Source organism: Belonocnema kinseyi, chromosome 5, assembly GCF_010883055.1.
Source record: "Belonocnema kinseyi isolate 2016_QV_RU_SX_M_011 chromosome 5, B_treatae_v1, whole genome shotgun sequence".
Lineage (NCBI taxonomy): Eukaryota > Metazoa > Arthropoda > Insecta > Hymenoptera > Cynipidae > Belonocnema > Belonocnema kinseyi.
The window spans coordinates 141,280,392-141,305,402 of NC_046661.1; the positions used below are offsets into that span (position 1 = coordinate 141,280,392).

General features: G+C 24.8%; 2 protein-coding genes across 3 annotated transcripts in view; one reads left to right on the forward strand and one right to left on the reverse strand.

Moving 5' to 3' along the window:
• The window catches only part of LOC117172620 (dolichyl-diphosphooligosaccharide--protein glycosyltransferase subunit STT3B), a 37,982-nt gene extending 25,081 nt beyond the window's left edge, over positions 1 to 12,901 (reverse strand). For both annotated transcript variants that reach the window (XM_033360717.1, XM_033360718.1), the window contains exons 1-2: positions 12,538 to 12,901; positions 1,185 to 1,883 (exon numbers count right to left, since the gene is read on the reverse strand). In XM_033360717.1, coding sequence (XP_033216608.1) covers positions 1,185 to 1,883; positions 12,538 to 12,752 — 914 coding nt within the window. In that variant the 5' untranslated portion in view covers positions 12,753 to 12,901. The remainder of the gene's footprint in view (positions 1 to 1,184; positions 1,884 to 12,537) is intronic.
• A 7,139-nt stretch (positions 12,902 to 20,040) lies between these two features.
• LOC117172353 (zinc finger protein 330 homolog) overlaps positions 20,041 to 25,011 on the forward strand; it is a 31,915-nt gene continuing 26,944 nt past the window's right edge. The window contains exons 1-2 of the mRNA XM_033360183.1: positions 20,041 to 20,288; positions 20,404 to 20,574. Coding sequence (XP_033216074.1) covers positions 20,169 to 20,288; positions 20,404 to 20,574 — 291 coding nt within the window. The 5' untranslated portion in view covers positions 20,041 to 20,168. The remainder of the gene's footprint in view (positions 20,289 to 20,403; positions 20,575 to 25,011) is intronic.

The window sequence follows — 25,011 nt, forward strand, 5'->3', positions numbered from 1 at the left end:
CCCTAAAATCCAGACATAAAATTTTATGCTTTAGAATGGTTCCATCCGATGTCCAAAGACAGTAAAAAAAGTTTCATTACCCTATCTCATCCGGAACACCCCATTTTCAACCCCCAAAATATTGAAAAATCGAAAAAAAACTCCCTAAAATCCAGACCTAAAATTGTATGCATCAGAATGGTTCTATCTGATGTCAAAAGACACTAAAAAACAGTTGCATTACCCTGTCTTATCCGCAACACCCTGTTTTCAACCCTTAAAATATTGAAAAATCGAAAAAAAACTTCCTAAAATCCAGACCTAAAATATTATGCATCAGAATGGTTCTATCTGATGTCGAAAGACACTAAAAAAAGTTTCATTACCTTACCTCATCCGGAACACCCAATAGATTTTGGGGGTTGAAAACGGAGTGTTCCGGATGAGATAGGGTATTTAAACTTTTTTTAGTGTCTTTGAACATCAGATGGAACTAGTCTGAAGCATAAAATTTTAGGTCTGGATTTTAGGGAATTTTTTTCGATTTTTCAATATTTTGGGGGTTGAAAACGGGATGTTCCGGATGAGCTAGGATAATGAAACTTTTTTTAGTTTCTTTGGACTTCGGATGGAACCATTCTAAAGCATAAAATTTCAGGTCTGGAAGTTAGTGGATTTTTTAACATTTTTTCCAGTTGAAACTTTTACGGGTACCTTTGGTCATCAAATAGACCAATTTAAAACTTTCAAATTTTAAGTCTCACACAAAAAAATTTTTTTGTCAATTCGTTTTTTTAAAACGTTGCAAACTTCAGCGAGATATCAATTTGAAACAAAAAGTGGATGTTAAATTTTAAGTCTCAAAAATTAATTTTTCAACAAGAAACTTAATTTCCCATTTAGTATAAATGTTAAATCATACATTTTTCTTGATGTCTTTCAGTCCACATAAATTAAAAGTAAAATTGAGCCAAAAAACATTTTTTCGAACTCAGAATTTATTTGATTAAAAACTCCTTTCTCATTCCTGGAAGTTGCAATAAAATTCTTACCTCTTTCAAAAGGTTTTAACCCGAGTTTTCAAAGTATGAACTATTTAAACATAAGATCAATGTCATAGAGTAAAAACAAAAATAAGACACAACATTAAATTAAAATAAAATTGCTAAAGAATGATTAAATGGAGAAAAAAGAAATATATCTACCTCAAAGTTGCGACAAAGATGAGCAGTCCAAAAACTCCGAGTGCCGGCATATGCTCGGAAGTTCTGATCGGCTGGAATCCAACAAAGGGAATCTGCATGCTCAAGAGGAGTCCCAGAATGAAGAAGGTCGTGTAGCTGGTAAAGAGTCGACTGCTATATCTGTTCATAATCAAAAGGGCGAACACATGGAGAGGTATCAGATTAATGATGAAGACATATCCACCCCAGGCGGAGACCATGTAAAAGTAGGAAAGTGCAGTCATCGAGGCCCAGAAAATCGAACCAGTTTTAACCGACTTGACCCAGAGATAATAGGTGAACTGGAGTGCAAAAATGGCAATTCCCTCATTGTCGTAGCTGCCAGCGACGGACCTTGAGATGTAACCAGGCACGATGGCGATAAAGCAGGCGGCAAAAAGTCCAGCACCCTGGCTCCAGAGTTCCTTGGTGAGCAGGTAGGTTGATATGGCGGTGAGGCCGCTGAAAATTGGTGCCAAGAAGACACAAATGTCCCGGATGTGGATTGGAATGTTCAGAGAGTGGAGGATGTAGTGGATTGAGCCTGAGGTTATCATCAGACCCGGGTAGACAGTTCCACCCACGATTCTGCCCAGCGGGTACCAAGCTCTCTCATCAAACCAGTTGAGAAAATTGTAGAAGCCATGCTGCACCATATACGCTGTTGCACGGTAATTAAACCTGCGATGCAATTTATTCATTCACATTTTATTTTCCAATTTTATCCATTCAGCATTTTCAGAAATATTATTATATTCTTTCAGAAAAATACAATTTTAAAATTGTTAACATTTATTTTACATCTTCGCAAAAAATTACGTTAATTATTTTCTGTTAACTTGATCGATAGTTTTCATTTCTATTTCCAAAGTTTGTGGAGTGCCATCTATACTGATCGATAGTAACTACTCTGCTGATAATACAGATTTCCTTTAAATTACTCTTATCACAAAAATGTAACACCTGTAGAGTTCTTAAATTCCCGAGAATTTAAAAGAATTTATGATTTTTAACAATATTTTTTTTTGTTCAGGTTATATCAACGATTGAAAATATGCAAATCAGTAGCCCATTAATTATTTGAGACTGCTGGGCTGAAACTCTAATCGCAAAATTCAATTGCCTCACATTTTCAAAATTCTCTGATTTTTCGACTAACTTTTCATTTCAAATCATTAACATTCAAGTACCAGCATTTTAATCTTCTGATATTTTTACCATAGAATATTTTCTAAGCGGAATAAAACAGGGTTTCATATAAAAATTGAAAAATTCCAAATGTATTAATTTATTTAAACAAAAAAAGTTTTTTCTACTTTAAAAGATAACTCTTTAAAATAATTGAATTTTTAAAATAATAGTTAAATATTCAACCTAAAAAGAGAAATTACCAACGAAAAAATGTCATACCTTATATTTTAATAAAAAAAAATAATTAAATTTATACACCAAATGCACCAAATAAAGATTTTTTTCTCAAAAAATAAAGAAAAGTTTATCTAAATTATTGAATCATCACACCAGGAGACAAATTTTCTTTACAAAAATTCAATATTCAAACAAAAAATATGACTGCTCAACAAAAAATTAATTTTCCACGAAACTGATGCATTTTTACGCAAAAAAGAAAGGAAATTTCAAACTAAAAAATGATTTTCTACAAAAAAAAAAACGCGAATTTTTAACTAAACAATGTCAATCTTAAAAAATGGAAAAATTCCATTTTATGATACAAAATTAATTCTAAACCAAAAAAAAAAAGAAGTATTTTCCATTAAACAGTTACATTTTCAACCAGACATAAACCTCCAATAAAGAAAAATTTCACAATGTAGTTTAATTTTGACCCAAGCAGTTTAATTTGCAATAAAAAAAGATTAATTTATAACAAAATAATTAAAATGTAACCAACGAGATAACTTTTCAACTCTAAAATATAAATATTAAAAAAAAAAGTGATTTCTTAACAAAGCGATTCAACCAAATGTTTTAAATAAATTAGTTGAATTATGAAGAAAAGAAGAACGATTTTTAACCAAAAAGTTGCATTTTCATACAAAAAATAAAATTACTTTTAAAGCAAAAAGATAAATTTTCAAAGAAATAGTTGAATTTTCTGTTTGAAAAAGATTTTTCTTGAATTTTTCTGTTTGAAATTGATTTTTCAATTAAAAAAGACGACTTTTTAATAAAATTGTTGAATTTTTTATTAGCAAATAGTTGCATTTTTATCAAACAATATGAAGTTTATCTTAAAGCGGAAAGAATTTTTTCTCACAAAAAAAGTTGAGTTTTCATCCAAAAATGATTCCAGTTAATTCAGTAACATCAAAAATTGAATTTTTGTAACCAAAAAAATAAGTTTCTACGCAAAAAATTGAATTTTGAATCCAAAAAGACGAATTTTTTCAATAAAAAAGGATGAATTTTTAACAAAATAGTTAAATTTTTTACGAAATAGTTCCATATTTTTCCAAAAAAAAGATCAATTTTGTACTAAAACAGATGAATTTGTGATAAAAAAAAAATTTGTTTACAGGTGGAACTTTCATCCAGAAAATATTTCAATTTTTTATGTTACTGAGTTAACTGGAATCTTTTTTGGATGAAAAATCAACTTTTCTGTAATAAAAAATTCCTCTGCTTTAAGATAATTTTCATATTTTTTTATGAAAATGCAACTATTTGCTAGAGAATTCAACAGTTTTGTTAAAAAGTCATCCTTTTTTGTTAAAAATTGGTCTTTTTAGATTGAAAATTAACTTTTTTTGGTAGAAAATTATTTCTTGTTAAAAAATTCATAGTTTAATCGTGAAAACTCGACTAAAATCTTTTTCAACAGAAAGTTCAAATTTTTTTTTAAATTTATATTTTTGATTTAAAACTTAAAATTTTCAATTGAAGGAGGCAAATTTTCAACCAAATAGTTGAATTTTGAAAATGGAATAGTTACATTTTTAGTTAAAAAAAATTTTATTTTCATCTTAATTGACGAATTTTCAACTAAAATTCTGAATATTTAACTGAAATACTTAAATTTTCAACCGAAAAATACAATTTTTCAAAAAAAAAAGACATGATTTTTTAACGCAATAATTAAATTTTTAATTTAAGAAGACAAATTTTCAAACAAATAGTTGAATTTTGAAAATGGAAGGTTACATTTTTAGTGAAGAAAAAAATTAATAACTGATGAATTTTCAACTAAAATTATGAATATTTAATTGACATACTTGTATTTTTAACCAAGAAGATGAAATTTTTAATAATAAGATTAGTTTTCAAACAAAAAGATTAATTTTCTACAAAAAAAAACACAATTTTTCAACAAAATACATGATTTTTTTAACAAAATAGTTGAATTTTCAAGCCAAATAGTTTAATTTTAAACTGAAAAAAATCCAACAGAAAATGGAATGGTTACATTTTTGATAAAACAAATTTAATTTTCATCTTAACTGATAAATTTGCAACTAAGTTAAGAAAATCAATGTTCAACAAAAAAAGACGAATTTTCGAATAAAACAGATAATTTTTCAACAACAAAAAATGAATTTTTAACTGAAATAGTATTTTCAGTTTAAGAAACCAATTATTTTTAATCAGAAAAGAAACACATTTTCAATAAAATATCTCTTTTTCAATCAAAGTAATGAATTTTTAATTATGTGTCTTCAATAAAAAAAATTAATTTTCAACCAAATAGTTTATTTTTCAACCAAGTTAATTTATTTCTAATCTGAAAGGTGAATTTTCAACTAAAATGATGAATATTTAACTGGAATACTTGAATTTTCAACCAAAAAGAAAATTTTTTAAACATTGAGATTAACTTTCAATAAAATTTTCAATTAGAAACAGATAAATTTACATCCAAATTGTTAAATACAACCAAGTAAATTTATTTCTAACCTGAAGTATAGATTTTTCAACAAAGAAACCGTTTTTTTTTTTAATTTTTTAAAATAAAATACTTGAATTTTCCATTAAAAAAGACAAATTTACATCCCAATTATTCAAGTTTGAATTAGAAAACGTTATTGTTCTACTAAAATCTACTAAAGATCACTTTTCTACCAAAAATTGAATAATTAAATTTCCAATAAAAAAATAAATTTTTAAATAAAATTATGGAATATTCAACCGGAATAGTATTTTCATTTTCAGTTTAAGAGACCAACTATTTTTAACCAAAAATTAACAAATTGTCAGTAAAAATAGCTCATTTTTTAACTGAAAAAATGAATTTTTTATTAAAATGATGAATCTTCAATAAAAAAATTTAATTCTGAAACAATAAGGTTAACTTGCAAAGAAGAAAATCATTTTTTACGAAAAAAGTTTTTTTTTTTACAAAATACGTACCTTTTCAAAGAAATAAATTCATTTTAATTTTAAACAGTCAAATTTACATCCAAATTTTTAGATTTTGAACTGGAAAGGGTTAATTTTCCACTCAAAATGGACCAGTTAAATTTTAATCGAAAAAAATTAACTTTTAACTAAAAACTGATAATTTTTCAACTAAAATGATGAATCTTAAAGTGGAAAAGTTGAATTTTATAACTACCAAAAAGATGAAATTTCAATCAATAAGATTAATTATATGCAAAAAAAATTTTACTAATATACATGAATTTTTCAAAAAATATTTCAATTTTAAAATAAAAAAAAAAAAGATAAAATTTCAACCAAAAATAGATTAAATGAATTTTCCGTTAGAAATTTTATTCTTAACAAAAAAGTCGGATTTTCAGAAAAATAGTTAAATTTTTGGTTAAAAAATCCCTTTTCATACCAATAAAAAACAATTTTTTAATTAAAAAGCTCATTTTTTCTAATCAAGGAAATTGATTTTTAATTAAAATTATGAATCTTAAAAAAAATTAATTTTCAAGAAGAGTTTATTTTTTAACCAAGTTAATTTATTTCTAATCTGAAAGGTGAATTTTCAACTAAAATGATGAATATTTAACTGGAATACTTGAATTAAAAAAAAAGAGAATTTTTTAACAAAACAATTAACTTTCAAAGGAAAAAATTATTTTCTGCCAAAGAAAGTCGTTTTTAAAAAACAAAATACGTGCGTTTTTAAAAAAATAAATGAATTTTCAATCAAAAAAGACAAATTTACATCCAAGTTGTGACACTTTGAACTAGAAAAGGTTAATTTTCTACCGAAAATGATGAATTTTCTACCAATAAGATTAACTTTATACAAATTACATAGATGTTCAAAAAAATAGTTTAATTTTTAACTTAAAAATTTTAATTTTTAACCAAATCGTTGAATTTTCATCCAAAAAAGATAAAATTTAAAACAAAAAATATAATAATTAAATTTTATGTTGAAAATTTAATTCTTAACAAAAAAAAATCGAATTTTCAGAAAAATAGTTAAATTTACGGTAAAAAAAAATGCCTTTTCATTCAAAGGAAAAACAAATTTGCAATAAAATAGCTCATTTTTTAACCAAAGAAATCAATTTTTAATGAAAATGATGAATTTCCAATAAAAAAATTAATTAAAAAATAATCAAGTAGATTTATTTCTAGCCTGCAAGATAGATTTTCAACTAAAATGAGTGATATTTAACTGGAATACTTGAAACTTCAACCAAAAAGAAGAATTTTTTAATAATGAGATTAACTTACAAAGAAAAAATCTTTTTTTACCAAAAAAAGTAGATTGTCCACTAAAAAAAAGCCGTTTTTTATAACAAAATACTTGCATTTTCCATTAAAATAGACAAATTCACATCCAAATTGTACAATTTTGAACTAGAAAAGGTCATTTTTCAAGTTGAATTTTCAACAACAACAAATTTATTAAAAAAGATAATTTTCCAACAAAAAATTGAATTTTCAGTTGAAAAAAAAATATTATTTTCAACAAAAAAAAAAACAATTTTTCAATCATATAGCTCATTTTTTAACAATACGGTTAATTTTCAAAGAAAAATATCAATTTCTACTAAAATTATCGATTTTATACCAAAAAAGTATATTTTTTAAATCAAAATAAGCAAATTTTCTTTGAGAATTTTCAAAAATACGTGAAATATAATTTATATTTCAAGAATTTCAATGAATTTCTAGATAATTTTATGGAATAAATGAAATCACAAATTTCAAGGGATATAGGAAAAACCATTATCCAATGATTTTTTTTAGATTTATTTTTAAAATTCCAAAGAATTTCAAGGGACTTTTAGAAAACTATTCCCTAGAGAATAAAAGTGAAAAGAATTTCTAAGGATTTCCTTTTTTTTAAACAAATTTTAATGAATAAGTTTAATTTAATTAATATTCAAAGAATATCAAACGATTTGTACTTGTTTTAATGGAATTTAAAATTAAATTTTATTTTAAGGAATTTTCCCGGGTTTCACCCATTTTAATGGATATGAAGGAATTCAATTATTTTCAACGGATTTTAAAGATTTCAAAAGATTTCAAAAAAATTTCAAGGAATTTCGGCGGATCTCTGGAAAACTTCGGGGAATGAATTTAATTTATTTTCAAGGGATTTTAAATGGGTTCTACAGATTTATAATTATTTAAAATTCCAAAGATTTTGAATGAATTCAAAAGGATTTAAAAAGGATTTAAAAAGTTGCAAGGCATTAAAAATAATCATTTTTATAGCTATAGTGATAAAAGATAATATTTAAATGTCCATAAAATATATAAAAGATGTTTCTTTTCATGCTTTTCTACTAAGACTTCAAATTTTTCAATCACAAATATTCCAAATTAAAGAAATTCCAAACGTAAATCATGTAAATTATAAAATTTCTAATTGTATGACTTAAAATCTACATAATTTTTAATTCGAAAAATTAAAGTCTCTGTAATTTTGAAGACGAACAAATAAAAGTTCTTAAATTTTAATAATTTTGAAGAGCAAGAGTCAAGTTTTCAATTCTAAACCTTTCAACCTGAAGAAATTTCGAATGTAAATCAGTCAAGTTACGGAATTAAATTTTTTTAACTTAAAAATGGGGTAAGTTCTGATTGGAAATTTTGAAAAATTACAAACTATTCGGTTTGTAAGATTTACCATTGAAAATCTTCAATTTTATCAATTTGCAATTTAATTATGAATATTTGCAATTGAACACTTCAATATTTATCATGTATAATAGAAAATGATGCAATTTGAAATGCTTTTTTTTTTTGGAATTCAATTAAAAAAATGATAAATTATTAATTTTCGAAGATGGAAAATTGAAATTTATTTAATTTGATTGATTTGCAATTTTTAATTTTTAAGATTTACAAATGAAGATTCATTAATTTGGAATGTTCAAAATTTAAAATCATGCAATTTTTATTTTTTGGAATATGTATAGATCAGTTTTGAAAATTTCCACTAAAAAATTCTTCAAATTTGAATATATACAATTGAAGACTCTTCCATATTTAAGGCTTCTAATAAAAAATAATGCAATTTCAATTTTTTCTGATAGATCAATTTTGAAAATTTACAATTAAACATTTTTCCATCTTAACGGTTTGCAATTTAAAATTCATAAATTTCTAACATAATTAAAGATCCATTAATTTAGTATTATTTTAGTTTTAAAATGTTGTCATTTTAAACATTTTTTGGAATATTTAGTTTCATTTTTGAGATTTAAAAATAAAAAGTTCTTAAATTTTTATTATTTGAACTTAAAGAATCTTCAATATTTAATTTATATACCTCAAAGAAAAGTATGCAATTTTGAATGCTTTTTTATTCCTTTTTTTATATTTCAATTTTGAAGATTTTAAATTCAAATTTATTCAATATTCTAGATTTGCAATTTAAAAAATTGAAGATTTACAATTTAAAAATCTTCAATTTAAATATTTTTTATTTTTAAAAATCCTTTTTGATTGAAATATTAAATATCACATTTTTCATTGGGAATTCATCTTTTTTTTTGTTTGAAAATCCGATTGGTTTGTAGAAAATTCATCTTTTTTGGTTAAAAATACAATAGCTTGGTTAGAATTTAATCTTTTTTGGTTGAAACATTGTTCAAAGTTGAACTGATTTTTAAGAAATGAATTTTTTTGGTTGAAGGTTCGACTGTTGTGTTAAAAATTTGTATTTTTTCATTGAATTTAACTATTAGATTTTAAAATAGTCGAAATTTTAAATTTGAAAGTTTAAATTGAACTATTTTGTAGAAAATATGTTTTTTTTTGTTAAAAATTAATTTTTTAACCTGAAAGTTGAACTATTTCACTAAACTATTTTGTTTTTAATTGAAAATTAATTTTTTTTTAAGAACATTCACTTAATTGGATAAAAATTTATAGTTTCTTGAAAATGCAATTATGAATCTTTAAATGGAATAGTTGAATTTTAAATAAAAGAGATGAATTTTTAAACAATAAAATTAATTAAACAAGAAGATTAATTTTCCACAAAAAAATACAATTTTTCAACTAAAATGATGAAATAAAAGAGTTTCATTTTGAAACAATTAATTTTATTTACAAACTAAAAAATGAATTTTTAACTGAAATGAAAATAATTTTCATTTAAATTGTTGAATTTAGAACTAGGAAAGATCAATTTTCATCTAAAAATTAAACAGTTAAATTTTCAGTTGAAAAAATTAATTTTCAACTTAATTGATTAATTAAAAACTAAAATTATTAATTTCAAAAAGGAGTAGTTTAATTTTATATCTACTAAAAAGATGATCTTTTAATCATAAAGATTAATTTTCCACGACAAAATTTTTAATAAATAAAAAAATCTTTTCAGCAAAATAGTTAAATTTTTAGTTAAAAAATGATTTCATACAAAGCAGTTACATTTTTAAATATAGATGAATTTTCAATTAAATGGATGAATCTTCAATAAAAAAAAAAAATTACAAAAGAGTTTAATTTTCAACTAATTAATTTTATTTACAAGGAATACTTGAATTTTTAACCCAAAAGAAAATTTTTTAAAAAGATTAACTTGCAAAGAAAAAGATAATTTTCTACAAAAAATCTACTTTTTAACAAAATACGTGTATTTTCAAAAATATTGTTGAAGTTTTTATTAAATGAAACCAATTTTCATACAAATTGTTGAATTTAGAACTAGAAAATATCAATTTTCCAATAAAAATTGAACATTTGAATTCTCAGTTTAAAAAATTAATTTGCAACTAAACTAATTAATTTAAAACTAAAATGATTAATTTTCAAATGGAAAAGTTGAATTTTATACCTACCAAAAAGATGAACTTTTAATCATAAAGCTTAATTGTCTACAAAAAAAAAATGACGAATTTTCCATAAGGTACATACATTTTCAAATCAATAGTTTAAATTTTAAATAAAAAATATAAATTTTTAACCAAGAAAGATACATTTTCAAGCCAAAAAGATAAATTTTCAACAAAAAAAATAGAATAATAGAATTTTCCGTTAAAAATATGATTTTTAATTTTTAAAAATTAAAAAAGATTTTCAGAAAAATAGTGAAATTTTTAGTTAAAAAATGATTTAAGACACAGTAGTTACATTTGCAAATATAAATGAATTTTCAATTAAATAGATAAATCTTCAAACAAACAAAAATAATTTTTAACAAACAGGTTTAATTTTCAACTAATTAATTTTATTTACAAGGAATACTTGAATTTTTCACCGAAAACAACAATAAAAAATAGGATTAACTTGCAAAGAAAAAGATAATTTTATACAAAAAATCTATTTTTTTTTTACAAAATACGTGTATTTTCAACAATATTGTTGAATTTAGAATTAGGAAAGATTATTTTCCACTAAAAACTGAACATTTAAATTTTCAGTTGAAGAAATTAATTGTCTAGAAAAAAAAAACGAATTTTCCACAAGTTTTATAAAATTTTTAAATAAAAAATACAAATTTTTATTCAAGAAAGATGAATTTTCAACCAAAAAAGATAAACTATATATAAAAAAATAGAATAGTAAAATTTTCCGTTAAAAATCTAATTTTCAAATATAGACGAATTTTCAATCAAATTGAAAAATCTTCAAACAAACAAAAATAATGTTTAACAAAAGCGTTTAATTTTCAACCAATTAATTTAATTTACAAGGAATACTTGAATTTTTAACCGAAAACAGTTAGAAAAAAAAAGATAAATTTAATTTTTTACAAAAAAATATATTTTTAAACAAAATACGTGCACTTTCAACAATATAGTTAAAATTTGGATTAAATGAAACCAATTTTCATTCAAATTGTTGAATTTAGAAAACTAAAAACTAAAAATTGAACACTTGAATTTTTAGTTGAAGAAATTAATTTTCAACCAAACTAATGAATTTCAAACTAAAATTATTAATTTTTCAATGGAAAAGCTGAATTTTATATCTAGAAAGATTAATTTTTTTACAAAAAAGGCGAATTTTCCACAACGTACATACATTTTCAAACAAATAGTTTAATTTTTGAATAAAAAATATCAATTTTTAACCAAAAAAGATAAATTCACAATGAACAATGTATCCAAATTTTCTATTAAAATTACGAAATATTTCGACATTGAAATACTACTTCTACTTTAAAAACTACTTTAATTACTTTCTTTTTCTAAAATTTGTACGAGGGAACTTTTAAAATTTCCCTGTTCTAAGTGAAATTATATTTCTATTATAGTCCAAAATAAAAATGATAATTATTTTCTAAAATTCCCTTTTCCAAATCAGATAAATAAGTAAGCGAATAAAACTTGATAAATCAATTTTTTGAAAAAACGAGAATGAAAAATAATTGAAAAATCTAAGATCCATAAAACTGTAAATAAACACGTAAGCAAATAAACTAAAATAAATAATAAAGCCCCGCGACTGTAGATAAAGTAGAAATGACTTAAAAAAATTGACGAGAATTATTTAAATCTCGAATTTCACTACGATCAGAAGTAAATTCCTTATTTTTAAATTTTTATTAATTATTAATCTCGCTCATTTCCAGATTAAGTCGCCACCCTGATTCAAATTCGGATGCTTACTTTTGTAAAATATAAAAAAGAATGTCTATCTTATCAACAAAGAAACAAAAATCCTTAAAAAACAAAAAAATATATAAAGATATATAACCAAAGTTAATCACTCTCCTATTTTTTGGTATCATAATAAAAACCTCAAAAAACCACGTGTACTTCATAAAATAAAATCCTACTTATCCCAAATTCCCAAAAACTCAAAGTCTCAAAAATTAAAAAAAAAGCTCTCAACATAAAAAAAAAGTGCAGATAAAAATCAAGTGAAGATTATAAAAGTAGGGGAAATGAGACACGTTGACAGAATCCGAAAGGGGTTATAAAAATAGGGTTCTGATACGTACCAGGGGTCAAATTCATGGATGATGCTCTCGAAACGAATAACTGCAAAAAGTCGGGAGGCAAATCCTGATATCCAGGCGAGGAGCAAAATGGTAAAGGTGATAAGGGAACTAAGACCAGCGGCGCTCGTTCCGAACGACTTGACTTGCTTCGAGGGCTTCTTGTCGGGGAACATGACTTTCTTCTGAGTCTGTCCCGTGGATTTACTCGGCGTCATTTTCTCTCCGTGGACTCACAAAACACACTTTTCTCCGTTCTCCGGTAGTTTTTTAAAAGCCGCTCGCCATAAATTCACTAACCCGTTCCCATGCGACACGTAGCAAATCAAGCAGTTAGCAGACCGCAAGTCCGCAAAACAGGAGACACGTCAAAGCCGGTCAGTACATCGACACATTTGTGCCAACAAAATGCGATTAATTTCACTAGATTGAAAGAAAAAAACACTCCGGGGAAACTAACCTCAACAGTCGGAATAATTCGGATTCTTTTCACTGAATTTGACAAGATGGAAATAGGAAATGGAGAAAAATAAAGGATTTTTGAGTTTCTGGTACTGTTACTCGTTTCAGAAATATAGATTTATTGGTTTCGGAATAAAGTGTTGGATTGTTTGATGATTTGGGGCATTTAGGATTAGCATAATGCGCAGCCTAGCTGAGATAGGGGGAAAGCAGCCAACTTGTAACGGTAGAGATTTTGGGGTCTTAGAGCCCTCAAAATAAGGGAATTTACCGCTCACCAGAGTGCGCGATCAGTTCAGGTCCAATTTCTGCGAGAATTTTAATTTAATGATAAAAGATTGTTTTTTATACCGATTTTCAATAAAGGATTATAGTTCATTTATCAAATAAAATAAAAGAGTAAATTATCCAATTTAAAGAGAAAAAATATATTATTTTAATTACTGGTCACTTTTTGTTGCGTAGTTCTGAATTTTACAAACATAACATTATTGTGTACTGAACAAAAATTCAAAGTACGTGTTTTGATAAAACTCGTTATTTTTAATACGAAATAGTAGAATTTTCAACTAATAAAGATAAATTTTGAACCAAAAATGAAACAGTTCAATTTTCAACCAAAGTGATGAATTTTCATACAAAAAGATTAAGTTTCTACTAGAAAGAAAAATTGCCAACAAAATACATAAATTTTACATTCAATATTTAAAGTTCCAACTAAAAGAATCTAAATTTTCTTCTAAAAGAAAATGAATTTTTAACCAAATTTTTAAATTTTCAACAATAAAAAATCGAACCAAAAATGGAATATTGACATTTTTATATTTAAAAAATTAAATTTTCAACAATGTAGTTCAATTTGTAACAAAAGAGGTGAATTTTCAACTAAAAAAGAAAACATTTTCAACCAAGAATGGAATATCGTAACCAAAAAAAGCTCATTTTTCGGTAGAATAGTTGAGTTTTCAGCCATAGAGATGAATTTTCAACTATAAATTCTGAACAAAAAATCTAAACTCGGTACTTAAATTTTCAAAAAAATAAGTAAATTTTCAAACAAGAAGATTAATGGTCTACAGAAAGTCGAATTTTCAACAAAAAATTATTTTTCACAAAAAGATATATATTTTAAAGAAAGTAGTTCAATTTTGTAACAAAAAATTATTTTAACATGAAAATGAATGAATTTGCAAACAAGAAGAATAATTTTCAATAAAAAGTCAGTTTTCAATCACATAGTTGAATTTTCAATTAAAAGAGATGACATTTCAATAAAACTTTTTTCAAGATTAAAAACTATTTTATCACATTTTTTTACTAGTTATTCAAGAATTATATTTATTAGTATAAAATTATATATATATCAGTATAAAATAATAATGTTACAATACTAGGTAAATATTTGAAGGGTTACAGTACAGAACTAGATAACCAACATTTGTACTGAAAATGGGTTTTTTGCAAACGAAATTATTAAAAAATGAAATACATATTGTGTTAAGAGGATATGTTAGAAGTCTCATTTCAATTATAGTAATAAAAAAATTAGCAATGCAAAGCCAAATAAGTGACTGATACTTGTCTTCAGTCTTTAACTTATTTTTTTTTTTTAATTATCTAATCACTTACCTTTTTTCAAACCTTTTTTTAATCATGTTCCTCTTCATAAAAGCTTTTAAATACAGTGAAATAATGATACTTGTTTTTCAAAAAAAAAAAAAAAAAAAAAAAACCCTCGAACAAAATAAAACTATTTTGCACTTTCTTAGCATGAAAGTACCAATGAAAATCTTAAATAATCATTTTCTACAAAGAGCCAATTTTATAAGCTTTTTTCACCAAACTTTTTAACTTGAAAACGGAAAAGATATTTCTTAAAACTATTATAGTTGTTTTATAATGTAAAATAATAAACCTTTGTTCTTTTTATAGACCTCTCAGCGAAAAATCTTTTGTTTCAGTGCAATACTGTCACATTAGATCTTTATTTTCCAGGAACAGATTTTTGTTTTTGTATGAAAAATTTTGTATTCTTATTCAGCCTCCAAAGACGATTTTCAAAACCCATGAAATATGAACATCCAAATTTTTCAATGATTTAGTAGGTTGCTGTCACTTTGAGATTGTAAACTTTCACATTATAATTCTCGGAACTGGATAATTTTTTTAAATCATACTCTTTCAGGCTTAATTCAGAAACACTTCAGCTCAAGTGTAAACGTTTGTTTTACATTTAAATGTTAAATTAGATTTTACAGCGTGTTGTTTCGCTCTGCTAAAAAATTCCATTTTTGTTGGTTATCTAGTTCTGTACTACAACTCTTTATTTGTCCTTAATCATAACAATAAATATTAAGACCAGTACTTGACATGAAACTTTGATTCAACTTCCCGCCAAAAAGACGCGAATTTAGCATTCATTTTAATTTACCCAGGCCTCGTGAATATCAGCATTGAGACTCCGGGGCCATTTCGGAGTCTAATAGATCTCTTTTTCTATCTTTACACGTTAGAAAAAGAGGTCCCACTTGTAGGAGGATTATTACTAGCAATCTAGTAATTCCTTGGGAGCGTTTACTTGTTACCGCATGTTACCAGGAATACAGTAGCTTCGTACGAAGGATCTCAGGGTGGCGTTCATGATTGCAGAATTGCGTTGCGTTTTGCGCAATGCGTCAAGTCACTAGACATTTCAGCCAATCACAGTGTTTCTCTGAATAATTAGGAGAATATTATTGGCTAAAATGTCTAATGAATTGACGCATTACGCAAAAGGCAACGCAAACTTGCAGTCATGGGACGCCACCCTAATAGCTTTCCGGCGAAATTATTTCCCGGGAAATTAAACTGGCCCCTTCACAAGCGAACCTATTATAAGTTCCAAGAACTAAAAAAATGTCTTTCGTTTAAAAGAAATTGAGATATCTCTGTCTCTTTTTAATCAATGGTACTTTTTTAGTTTTTATAGAACGTGAATACATCCATTGAAATAGATACGATTGATATAATACTATAGAAGAGGGGTCAGGAAAGTTAACTCGATTTAAGATGACAATGCACCGATAAATCGTGTCTAGTGGTGTTTTGAAATAAGAGAAAATGTCCAGAACAGAACTTATTCGAATAAAAATTAAAAATTAAAAAAAAAACCTGAAATTTCCAAGTACAAAAGGTAACTTTCAAACAAAACATCGAATAGTGAATGGTGAATCTTTAATAAACAATTACTCAAGTACTTAGAGAACCTTTTTCTCAAGCGGTACCGGTCCCACGACTCCGGAGATGAACAGCTCCCATGCTAAGCTAGTGTTCACCGCATCGGCACCGAGGCTGTTCCAGAGTGCGAGGCGAGAATCAAAACCGCAAGCCGACGGAGTGGGTCCAAAGCCTACGCTTTAGCCCACACGACCACGACCACAATCTTCAACAACAAAGATAAATTTTCTACCAAAAAAAAAAATACATTTTCACTTAAAAGTATAAATCTTTACCTCAAAATCTGAATTTATAACCCAATAGTTGAATTTCCAACCAAAAATATTATTTTTCTATCTAAAAGACCAAGTTTCAACAAGGTAAATAAATTTTCAATCACAGAAATAAATTTGTAACAAAAATGATTAATACTTCAACGAAAAAAATGAATTTTCAACCATAATATTGAATTTCTAAGTAAAAAGTATGATTTTTCAAAACGAAAATCAATTTTCTAAGCAAAAAAATTAACTTTTGAGGAAATAAATGAATTTTCAATCAGATGGTTACCTTTTTATGCAAAAAATATCACTTTTAAACCGAAACACGAATAGACCAAGACGATTAATTTTCTTCCGAAGAAAGAAGAATTTTCAAAGAAAAAGATTAAGTTGCAACCATAAACATTAATTTGCTACAAAATATATGAATTTTTAACCAAATACTTTAATTTTCAACTAAAAAAGCATTCACTTTTAACCAAAAATGGAACATGCTAATTTTTAGAGGGAAATTATATTCAACCATCAAACAAAGAATTTTCAACAAAATAGTTAAATTTTCAACCGAAGAAATACATTTTTAATCAGGAATATTAATGTTTCATAAAAAAATACGCTTTTTCCTTCAAATATGTATTTGATTTTTCAACAAAATGGTTGAATTTTTAGAATTCAAATTTTAAATCGTACATGAAGTAGTTAAACATTCAGTTTAAAAAATGTTTTCAAACAAACAAGATGAACTTTCAACAAAATAAATCAATTTTCAACCAAAGAAATAAATTTGTAATAAACATGATGAATTTTTCACCCATGAAAATGAATTTTCAACTACGAACCTTGATATTTAACCAAAAAAATTTACCTTGGAGAAAATACATTAATTTTTCATCAAATACTTGAATTTTCTTCTGTGAAACATAACTTTTCAACCAAATGTCGAATAATTAAATTTAAATTTAGAAAAATTAATTTTTTGTCAAACAGAGAAAGAGTTTTCAACAAAATATTGTAACCAAGAAGATTAAGTTTCTTCCAAACAACACTAATTTCAACAAAATATATGAATTATAAAACAAATATATTTTGGGTTCCAATCGTGTACAAAACTATAAATTTTTGCCGACGTTTCTTGAAAATTTTCAAATAAAAACATTATTTTAACACAAAATAGTATATTGTGCTACAATTGCGAAAAGTAGGCAGTTCAACACGAGTGTGAAGTTAGCTGTACGAGCCAGAGACGAGTCGAAGACGAGCCGGAAACGACTCGAAGATGAGCCGATGGCAAGTACTGCAAACTTCACAAGAGTTTCAACTGCCTACTTTTAGCTCCTGTAGCACGCGATATTTTTCCTAACAAATGCGAGAAATTTTCGATTTGAGAAACAATAAGAACCAATTTTTTGAAAATATATGGTAATTTTTGGAAATTTACTTTAAAATTACAAACATTACCTAAGAATTCCGGAAATTTTTTGTAAATCTAAAAATTAAGGAAAATTTATAGAAATTTAGTGTATCCGAAGCTTTTTGGAAGAAATTCAAAAATTTCTGAAAATTTGATAAATTTCAAAAAGCGTGCAGCTACTACCAAATTGAATTCAGTGACAGCGCCAGGGACGTAACAAGGCCTCTAAGGGTGGCATCCCATGATTGCAGATTAGCGTTGCGTTTTGTGTAATGCGCCAAATCACTAGACATTTCAGCCAATCACAGTGTTTTTCTGAATAACTAGGAAAATATTATTGGTTAAAATGTCTAGTGAATTGACGCATTACGCAAAACGCAACGCAATTTTGCAATAATGGGACGCCACCCTAAGGATGCTTTTAGGGTGGCGTCCCATGAATGCAGAATTGCGTTGCACTTTGCGTAATGCGTCGCATCACTAGTTATTTCAGCCAATCACAGTGTTCTTATAAATTTAAAAAGCAACATAGAAAAGAGTCATCCGATAGCCATTTTTAGTGGACTCCGAAAACACATTGACTTGTAAAGAAAGGCACTTTTAGTTTTTTAATTGAAATTATTTGAATAATTAATACATCATGTGAGTTTGCAAAGCAACACAGAAAAGAGTCATCCGATAGACATTCTTACTTGACTTCGTAAAAAAATTAACTCTAGGAAAAATGGTCAAACTCTTATTTTTAAATTGAAATTCTTCAAATAAATAATAGATCTTGTAAATTTACACAGCAACATAGAAAAGATTCATCGAATGGACATTCTATGTTGATTTCGAAAACAAATTGACTCGTAGCATAAAGGCCAAACTTTTAATTTTTTAATTAAAACTGTTTAAATAATTAATAGTTTTTGTAAATTTGAAAAGGAGCATAAAAAGAGTCCTTGTATAGAAACTGTTACTTGACTTCGTAAAAAAGTAACTCAGAGAAAAGGTCAAACTCTTATTTTAAAATTGAAATTCTTTAAATAATTAATAGATTGCGTAAATTTGCATAGCAAAAATAGAAAAGAGTCATTGGATAGATATTCTTAGTTGACTTCGAAAACAAATTGAATCGTAGGATAAAGGCCAAACTTTAAAATTTGTAATTAAAATTGTTTAAATACTTAATAGTTCCGTCACATGTAATTTTATTTATAATTTATGTGTTGATAAAAATGCTTTAGTATAATTGTAAAATAAATAATCTATATCGTGTAAATGTATTTATCTTGTTTTTTAGGTGCATTTGGACCAACTCAAATAACGACTTTATATCAAATGTGATCTAGAAATTAGGTTCCAGAGAACTATAACTGAAAGTTAAAAAATATATTTTTTTTCAATTTAATAAAAACATATTATTTACTATATGTATACATTTTTATATTCGTTTCGAATAATATGCAATTTCAAATCAATAGTTAAAGACAACGTGTTATCGGTAAGTAGAATAATTTGCCATTTTTTCTTTTCCATTGATTACATTATAAAGTTTAAAAACATTGATAATTCTAATAATATTATTATCATTATTTCTTGAAAAAAGATCCTACTCCATCTTCACCCCATTGGGAATCGAAACACAAAACTTCTGATTTCCGGTCAGGTGCTTTTCCAATTAAGCTATATTAGAGGGATCAGAATAAGAACTCTTAATTCAAGAAAATAACGCCAATTTTTAGCTAGGTATTAATAATACAAGTAATTATTTTACAATTTTTAGCTGCTAGAGGAGTGAAGATGGAGTAGAATCTTTTTTCCAGAAATAATTTTAATTTGAAAATATTATTTTCCATCTAGTCTTATTAAGACGTTAAATTTTCTGTTATTGAAGATTTTTAACTTGATCGATATGTGTAGATTTTCTGCCTTCATGGTTTGGAGGATTGATCTACTGTCGGTAAGGTACAGTCTCTGATCATATAGCCGATTTAGACCAAAATTCATCTCTTAAAAATTTGATATTAAGTTAGCGATTTTGAATTTGGCGGGGAACCACAATGGCGGTTACATATTCCCATCTAATATAGTACCTCAGTTAAGACCATAGGGCGAAAAGAGCAGAATTCTCCATCTCTTTCACTCTTGATCTACTGATCTGCACTCGAATGAAAGCACTCTAAACTGCTGAGCTGACAGAGCTGACAGATTTTTAAAGAGGTTACGTTACGTGTTTGTACGAAATTTTAAATTTGTTTTTTTATTTGATTAAAATAGTGATTATTTGTTGAGTGTGAAAAATGCCGAAAAAGAAAACGGGCCAAAGAAGGAAAGCTGAGAAGCAGCGTTTAAGACAAAAAGAAATAAGGACAGGAAAAACTCAAGTGGACTTGGCGAAATTACCTTGCAATGCTGTGATGGTTTGTAATTTGCAAATAGTAACTTATTGTGCTAATTAATCCAGTATTATTAGAGTTGATTTATAAATAACAGGTAAATTTAATTGACGTAAATAGGCAATTATCGTGTTTTTAGGAATGCGACAAGTGCAACAAAAAGCAAAAAAGTCGCGCTTTTTGCTACTTTTGCCAAAATATACAACGATTGCCTATTTGTGCTCACTGTGGAAAAGTAAAATGCATGTTGAAAACAGGAGACTGTGTTGTGAAACATGCTGGTGTCTTTACGACTGGATTAGGAATGGTCGTAAGTATAATACCTAAATTAAACGTTAATTTTTCTAAAATTATTTTGCATTAAAATATTACATTTTTTCTTGAAAATTAATCCTTTTAGCCGGAAATTTCAACTCATTTATTCAAAACTGAACAATTTTTTTTAAATACATTTTTTCTTTTTGGTCAAAGATTCCAAATTTTAGTTGGAAATTTATCTATTGATAGAAACTTTTTTTTACTGGTTTTAAAATAATTTTTTAACTGAAAATTTAACTATTTGCTTTAAAATTCAACTAGTTGGTTGAAAATTTATTTCTCTGAATGCAAATTAAAATTTTTGCAGATAATTTGTCTTCTTCACTTGAAAAATTCAACAATTTCGTTATAAAATTCGTTTTAAAAAATCAAAAAATAAAGTTTTCCAATGAAAATTAAAATTTTTTATACAAAATTCATCTTGAAATATTGAAATATCAACTCATTGGTTTAAAACTGAACCAATTTTTTTTAGTTCGTTTTTTTTTTGGTCTAAGATTCCAAATTTTAGTTGAAAATTTATCTATTTAGTGGGAAATTTTTTTTACTGGTTTTAAAATAATTTTTTAACTGAAAATTTAACTATTTGCTTTAAAATTCAGCTAGTTGGTTGAAAATGTATTTCTTGGTATGTAAATTTAATTTTTTTTTAGAAAATTTGTCTTCTTCACTTGAAAATTCCACAATTTTGTTATAAAATTCGCTTAAAAAAATAAAAAAATAAATTTTTCTAATGAAAATTCAAATTTATTTCGATCAAAATTCACATTTTTTATACATCTATCTTTTTGGGTTGAAATTTCAAATCATTGGTTCAAAATTGAACAATTTTTGTTAAATTAATTTCTTTTTTGGTCAAAGATTCCAAATTTTAGTTGAAAATTTATCTATTTAGTAGAAAATTTGTTTACTGGTTTTAAAATAATTTTTTAACTGAAAATTTAACTATTTGCTTTAAAATTCAGCTAGTTAGTTAAAAATTTATTTCTCTGAATGTAAATTAAAATTTTTGCAGATAATTTGTCTTCTTCACTTGAAAATTCAACAATTTTGTTATAAAATTTTTTTTAAAAAATCAAAAACTAAACTTTTCTAATGAAAATTCAAATTTGTTTCGATCAAAATTCACATTTTTTATACAAAATTCATCTTTTTGGGTTGAAATTTCAAATCATTGGTTCAAAATTTGTACAATTTTTGTTAAATTAATTTTTTTTTATGCAGAAAATTTGCCTTCTTCACTTGGAAATTCAACAATTTTGCTAGAAAATTCGTAAAAAAAAATTCAAAAGTTCATTTTTTCTAATGAAAATTCAAATTTTTTGTTGAAAGTTTACATTTTTTCTATAAAATTCATCTTTTTTGGTTGAAATTTTAACTCATAGGTTAAAAACTGAACAATTTTTTTTTAATTCATTTTTTTTGTCATAGATTTCGAATTTTAGTTGAAAATGTATTTATTTGGTAGAAAATTAGTTTACTGGTTTTAAAATAACTTTTTAACTGAAAATTCAACTATTTGGTTTAAAATTCATGTAGTTGGTAGAAAATCTATTTCTTGGTATGTAAATTAAATTTTTTTGGAGAAAATTTGTCTTCTTCACTTGAAAATTCAACAAAAAATTAAAAAAAAATAAAATAAAAAATAAATTTTTCTAATGAAAATTAAAATTTTTTATACAAAATTCATCTTGAAATGTTGAAATTTCAACACATTGGTTCAAAACTGAACTCTCCTTTAAAATTTCTTTTTTTTTTTGGTAAAGATTCATATTTTTAGTTGAAAATAAAACTACTTAGTTAAAAATTCGTTTACTGTTTTGAAATCAATTTTTTAACTGAAAATTTAACTGTTTGGTTTAAAATTCAGCTAGTTAGTTGAAAATTTATTTTTGGCATGTAAATTTAAATTTTTTATAGAAAATTTGTTGGATTAAAATGAATGTTTTTTTAGTTCAAAAGCGCAATAATTTAAAAAAGGTCTGAAATTTTTTAAAAATGGATTAATTATCTCGACATTTTGTCGTGCTTGTTAGTGAATACATTTTTTGGTTTAAAAAACAAGTGATTGAAAAATAATCTGCATTAGTTAAATTTTTTAAAATATTTTTTAACTTCTAAATTTACGAAAACAATTTCTTGAAAGAATTTTTCTTATTAATATTACATTTTTTGTTAATTACTCATCTTTTTTAGGATAAAGATTCATAATTTTAGTTTAAAATTTCATCTCATTGGTTCAAAACTGAACAATTTTTTTGAAATTCATTTTTTGCTGTGGAGGATTAAAAATTTTAGTTGAGAATTCAAATCTTTAGTTGAAAAATCGTTTATTGGTTTTAAAATAATTTTTTAACTCAAAATTTTATTGTTTGGTTTAAAATTCAAAATTTTAGTTGAAAATTTATCTATTTAGTAGAAAATTCATCTAATGGTTTTAAAATCATTTTTGAACTGAAAATTTTACAATCTGGTTTAAAATTAAACTGTTTAGTTGAATTTTAACGTTTTTTGTTGGAATATCAAATTTTCTTGTAGAAAAATCATCCTTTTCGCTAGAAAATTGAATAATTTGGTAGAAAGTTCTTTTTAAAAATTGAAAATCCATGTGTTTAAATTGAAAATTAAACTATTGCGGTTTGAATTAAAAATTGATGTTTTTAGTTTAAAAATTTAATACGATAGTAAAAAAAAACGTATGCTATTTGTTTACAATTTATATATTTTTTTCGAAAATTCATGTTTTTTGGTAGAAAATCAATTTTCTGGTTAAAAATCCAACTAATTGAAAATTGAACTAGTACATTTTTAAACTATTTTTTAATTACTAAATTTACAAAAATAAGTGTTTTGAACTTATTTTTCTTTCAAATATTACATTTCTTGTTTTTTTTTTTAAATTCGTTTATTGTTTTTAAGTTAACTTTTTAACTGAAAATTTAACTATTTCGTTTAAAATTCACCTGTTTTCTTGAAAATTAACTTCTTTTGTTGCAATTTTAATTGTTTTGTAAAAGAATGATCTCTTTCGCTTCAAAAAATTCAACAATTTGGCTGATAATTGATATATTATTGCAAAAATTTGCCTTGTTTGGATTTCGAATAAGAAAATTCTTTTTTTTTTTTTAAATTATTTTTGTTCAAAATATTACATTTTTTATTGAAAATTCATCTTTTTAGGTTGATATTTCAACTCATTGGTTCAAAACTGAACTCTTTTATTTAAATTTAGTTTTTTTTTTTGTTAAAGGTTCATAATTTTAGTTGAATATTCATCTATTTAGTTGAAAATGAAACTACTTTGTTGAAAACTCGCTTATTGTTTTTAAATTAATTTATTAATTAACTTTTCAACTAAAAAGGAAGAATTTTTTAAACGAAAAGATTAATTTACTACCAAGAAGATGAACTTTCACCAAATAAAGAATTCTCAACCAAAACAGTTAATTTATCAAATCAAAAATTTATGAAATTTTGAGACACAATTTAATTTTATACAAAAAATAAAGACGATTTTCCTACAAAATACAAGAATTCTCAATCCAAAAGTTGAATTTTCAACTAAAGTAGATAAATTTTCAATAAAAAACGAATTTCTAACGAAATAGTTAAATTTTAACAAAAAGTTGAATTTTTACTTAAAAAATTACCATTTTCAAGAAAAATAATTTTTAATGAAAAAAAGGAATTTTCAAAAAACAGTTCAATTTCCAAATTTTAAACCTCGATGAATTTCTAACTAAAAAGATAAATTTTTAAACCAAGTTACTACCAAAAAAGAGAAATTTTTAACAAAAATTCAAAAATTTTGAACCAAAAAATTAAATTTTCAACTAAAAAAGAAGAATTTTTAAACAAAAAGGTTAACATATTATTAAAAAAGACAATTTTTGTAATAATATTCAAGAATTCTGAAACAAAATGTTGAATTTTCAACTAAAAAATATGAAATTTAAAACCATCAAAAAATTCCCAACAAAAAAGGTAAATTTTTAAGGAAGAAAGGATTTTTTCTTAATTTTTAGGAAAGTAGTTGAACTTTAAAACTTGGTTGTTAAATTTTTAATTACAAAGATGAATATTTAAACAGAAAGAATCATTTTCAACTGAAAAAAAGATAAATTTTTAACAAAATTCAAGAATTCTGAACCAAAAAATTAAATTTTCAACTAAAAAAGAAGAATTTTTAAACAAAAAGGTTAACTTATTATTAAAAAAGACAATTTTTGTTATAATATTCAAGAATTCTGAAACAAAAAGTTGAATTTTCAACTAAAAAATATGAAATTTAAAACCATCAAAAAATTCCCAACAAAAAAGGTAAATTTTTAAGGAAGAAAGGATTTTTTCTTAATTTTTAGGAAAGTAGTTGAACTTTAAAACTTGGTTGTTAAATTTTTAATTACAAAGATGAATATTTAAACAGAAA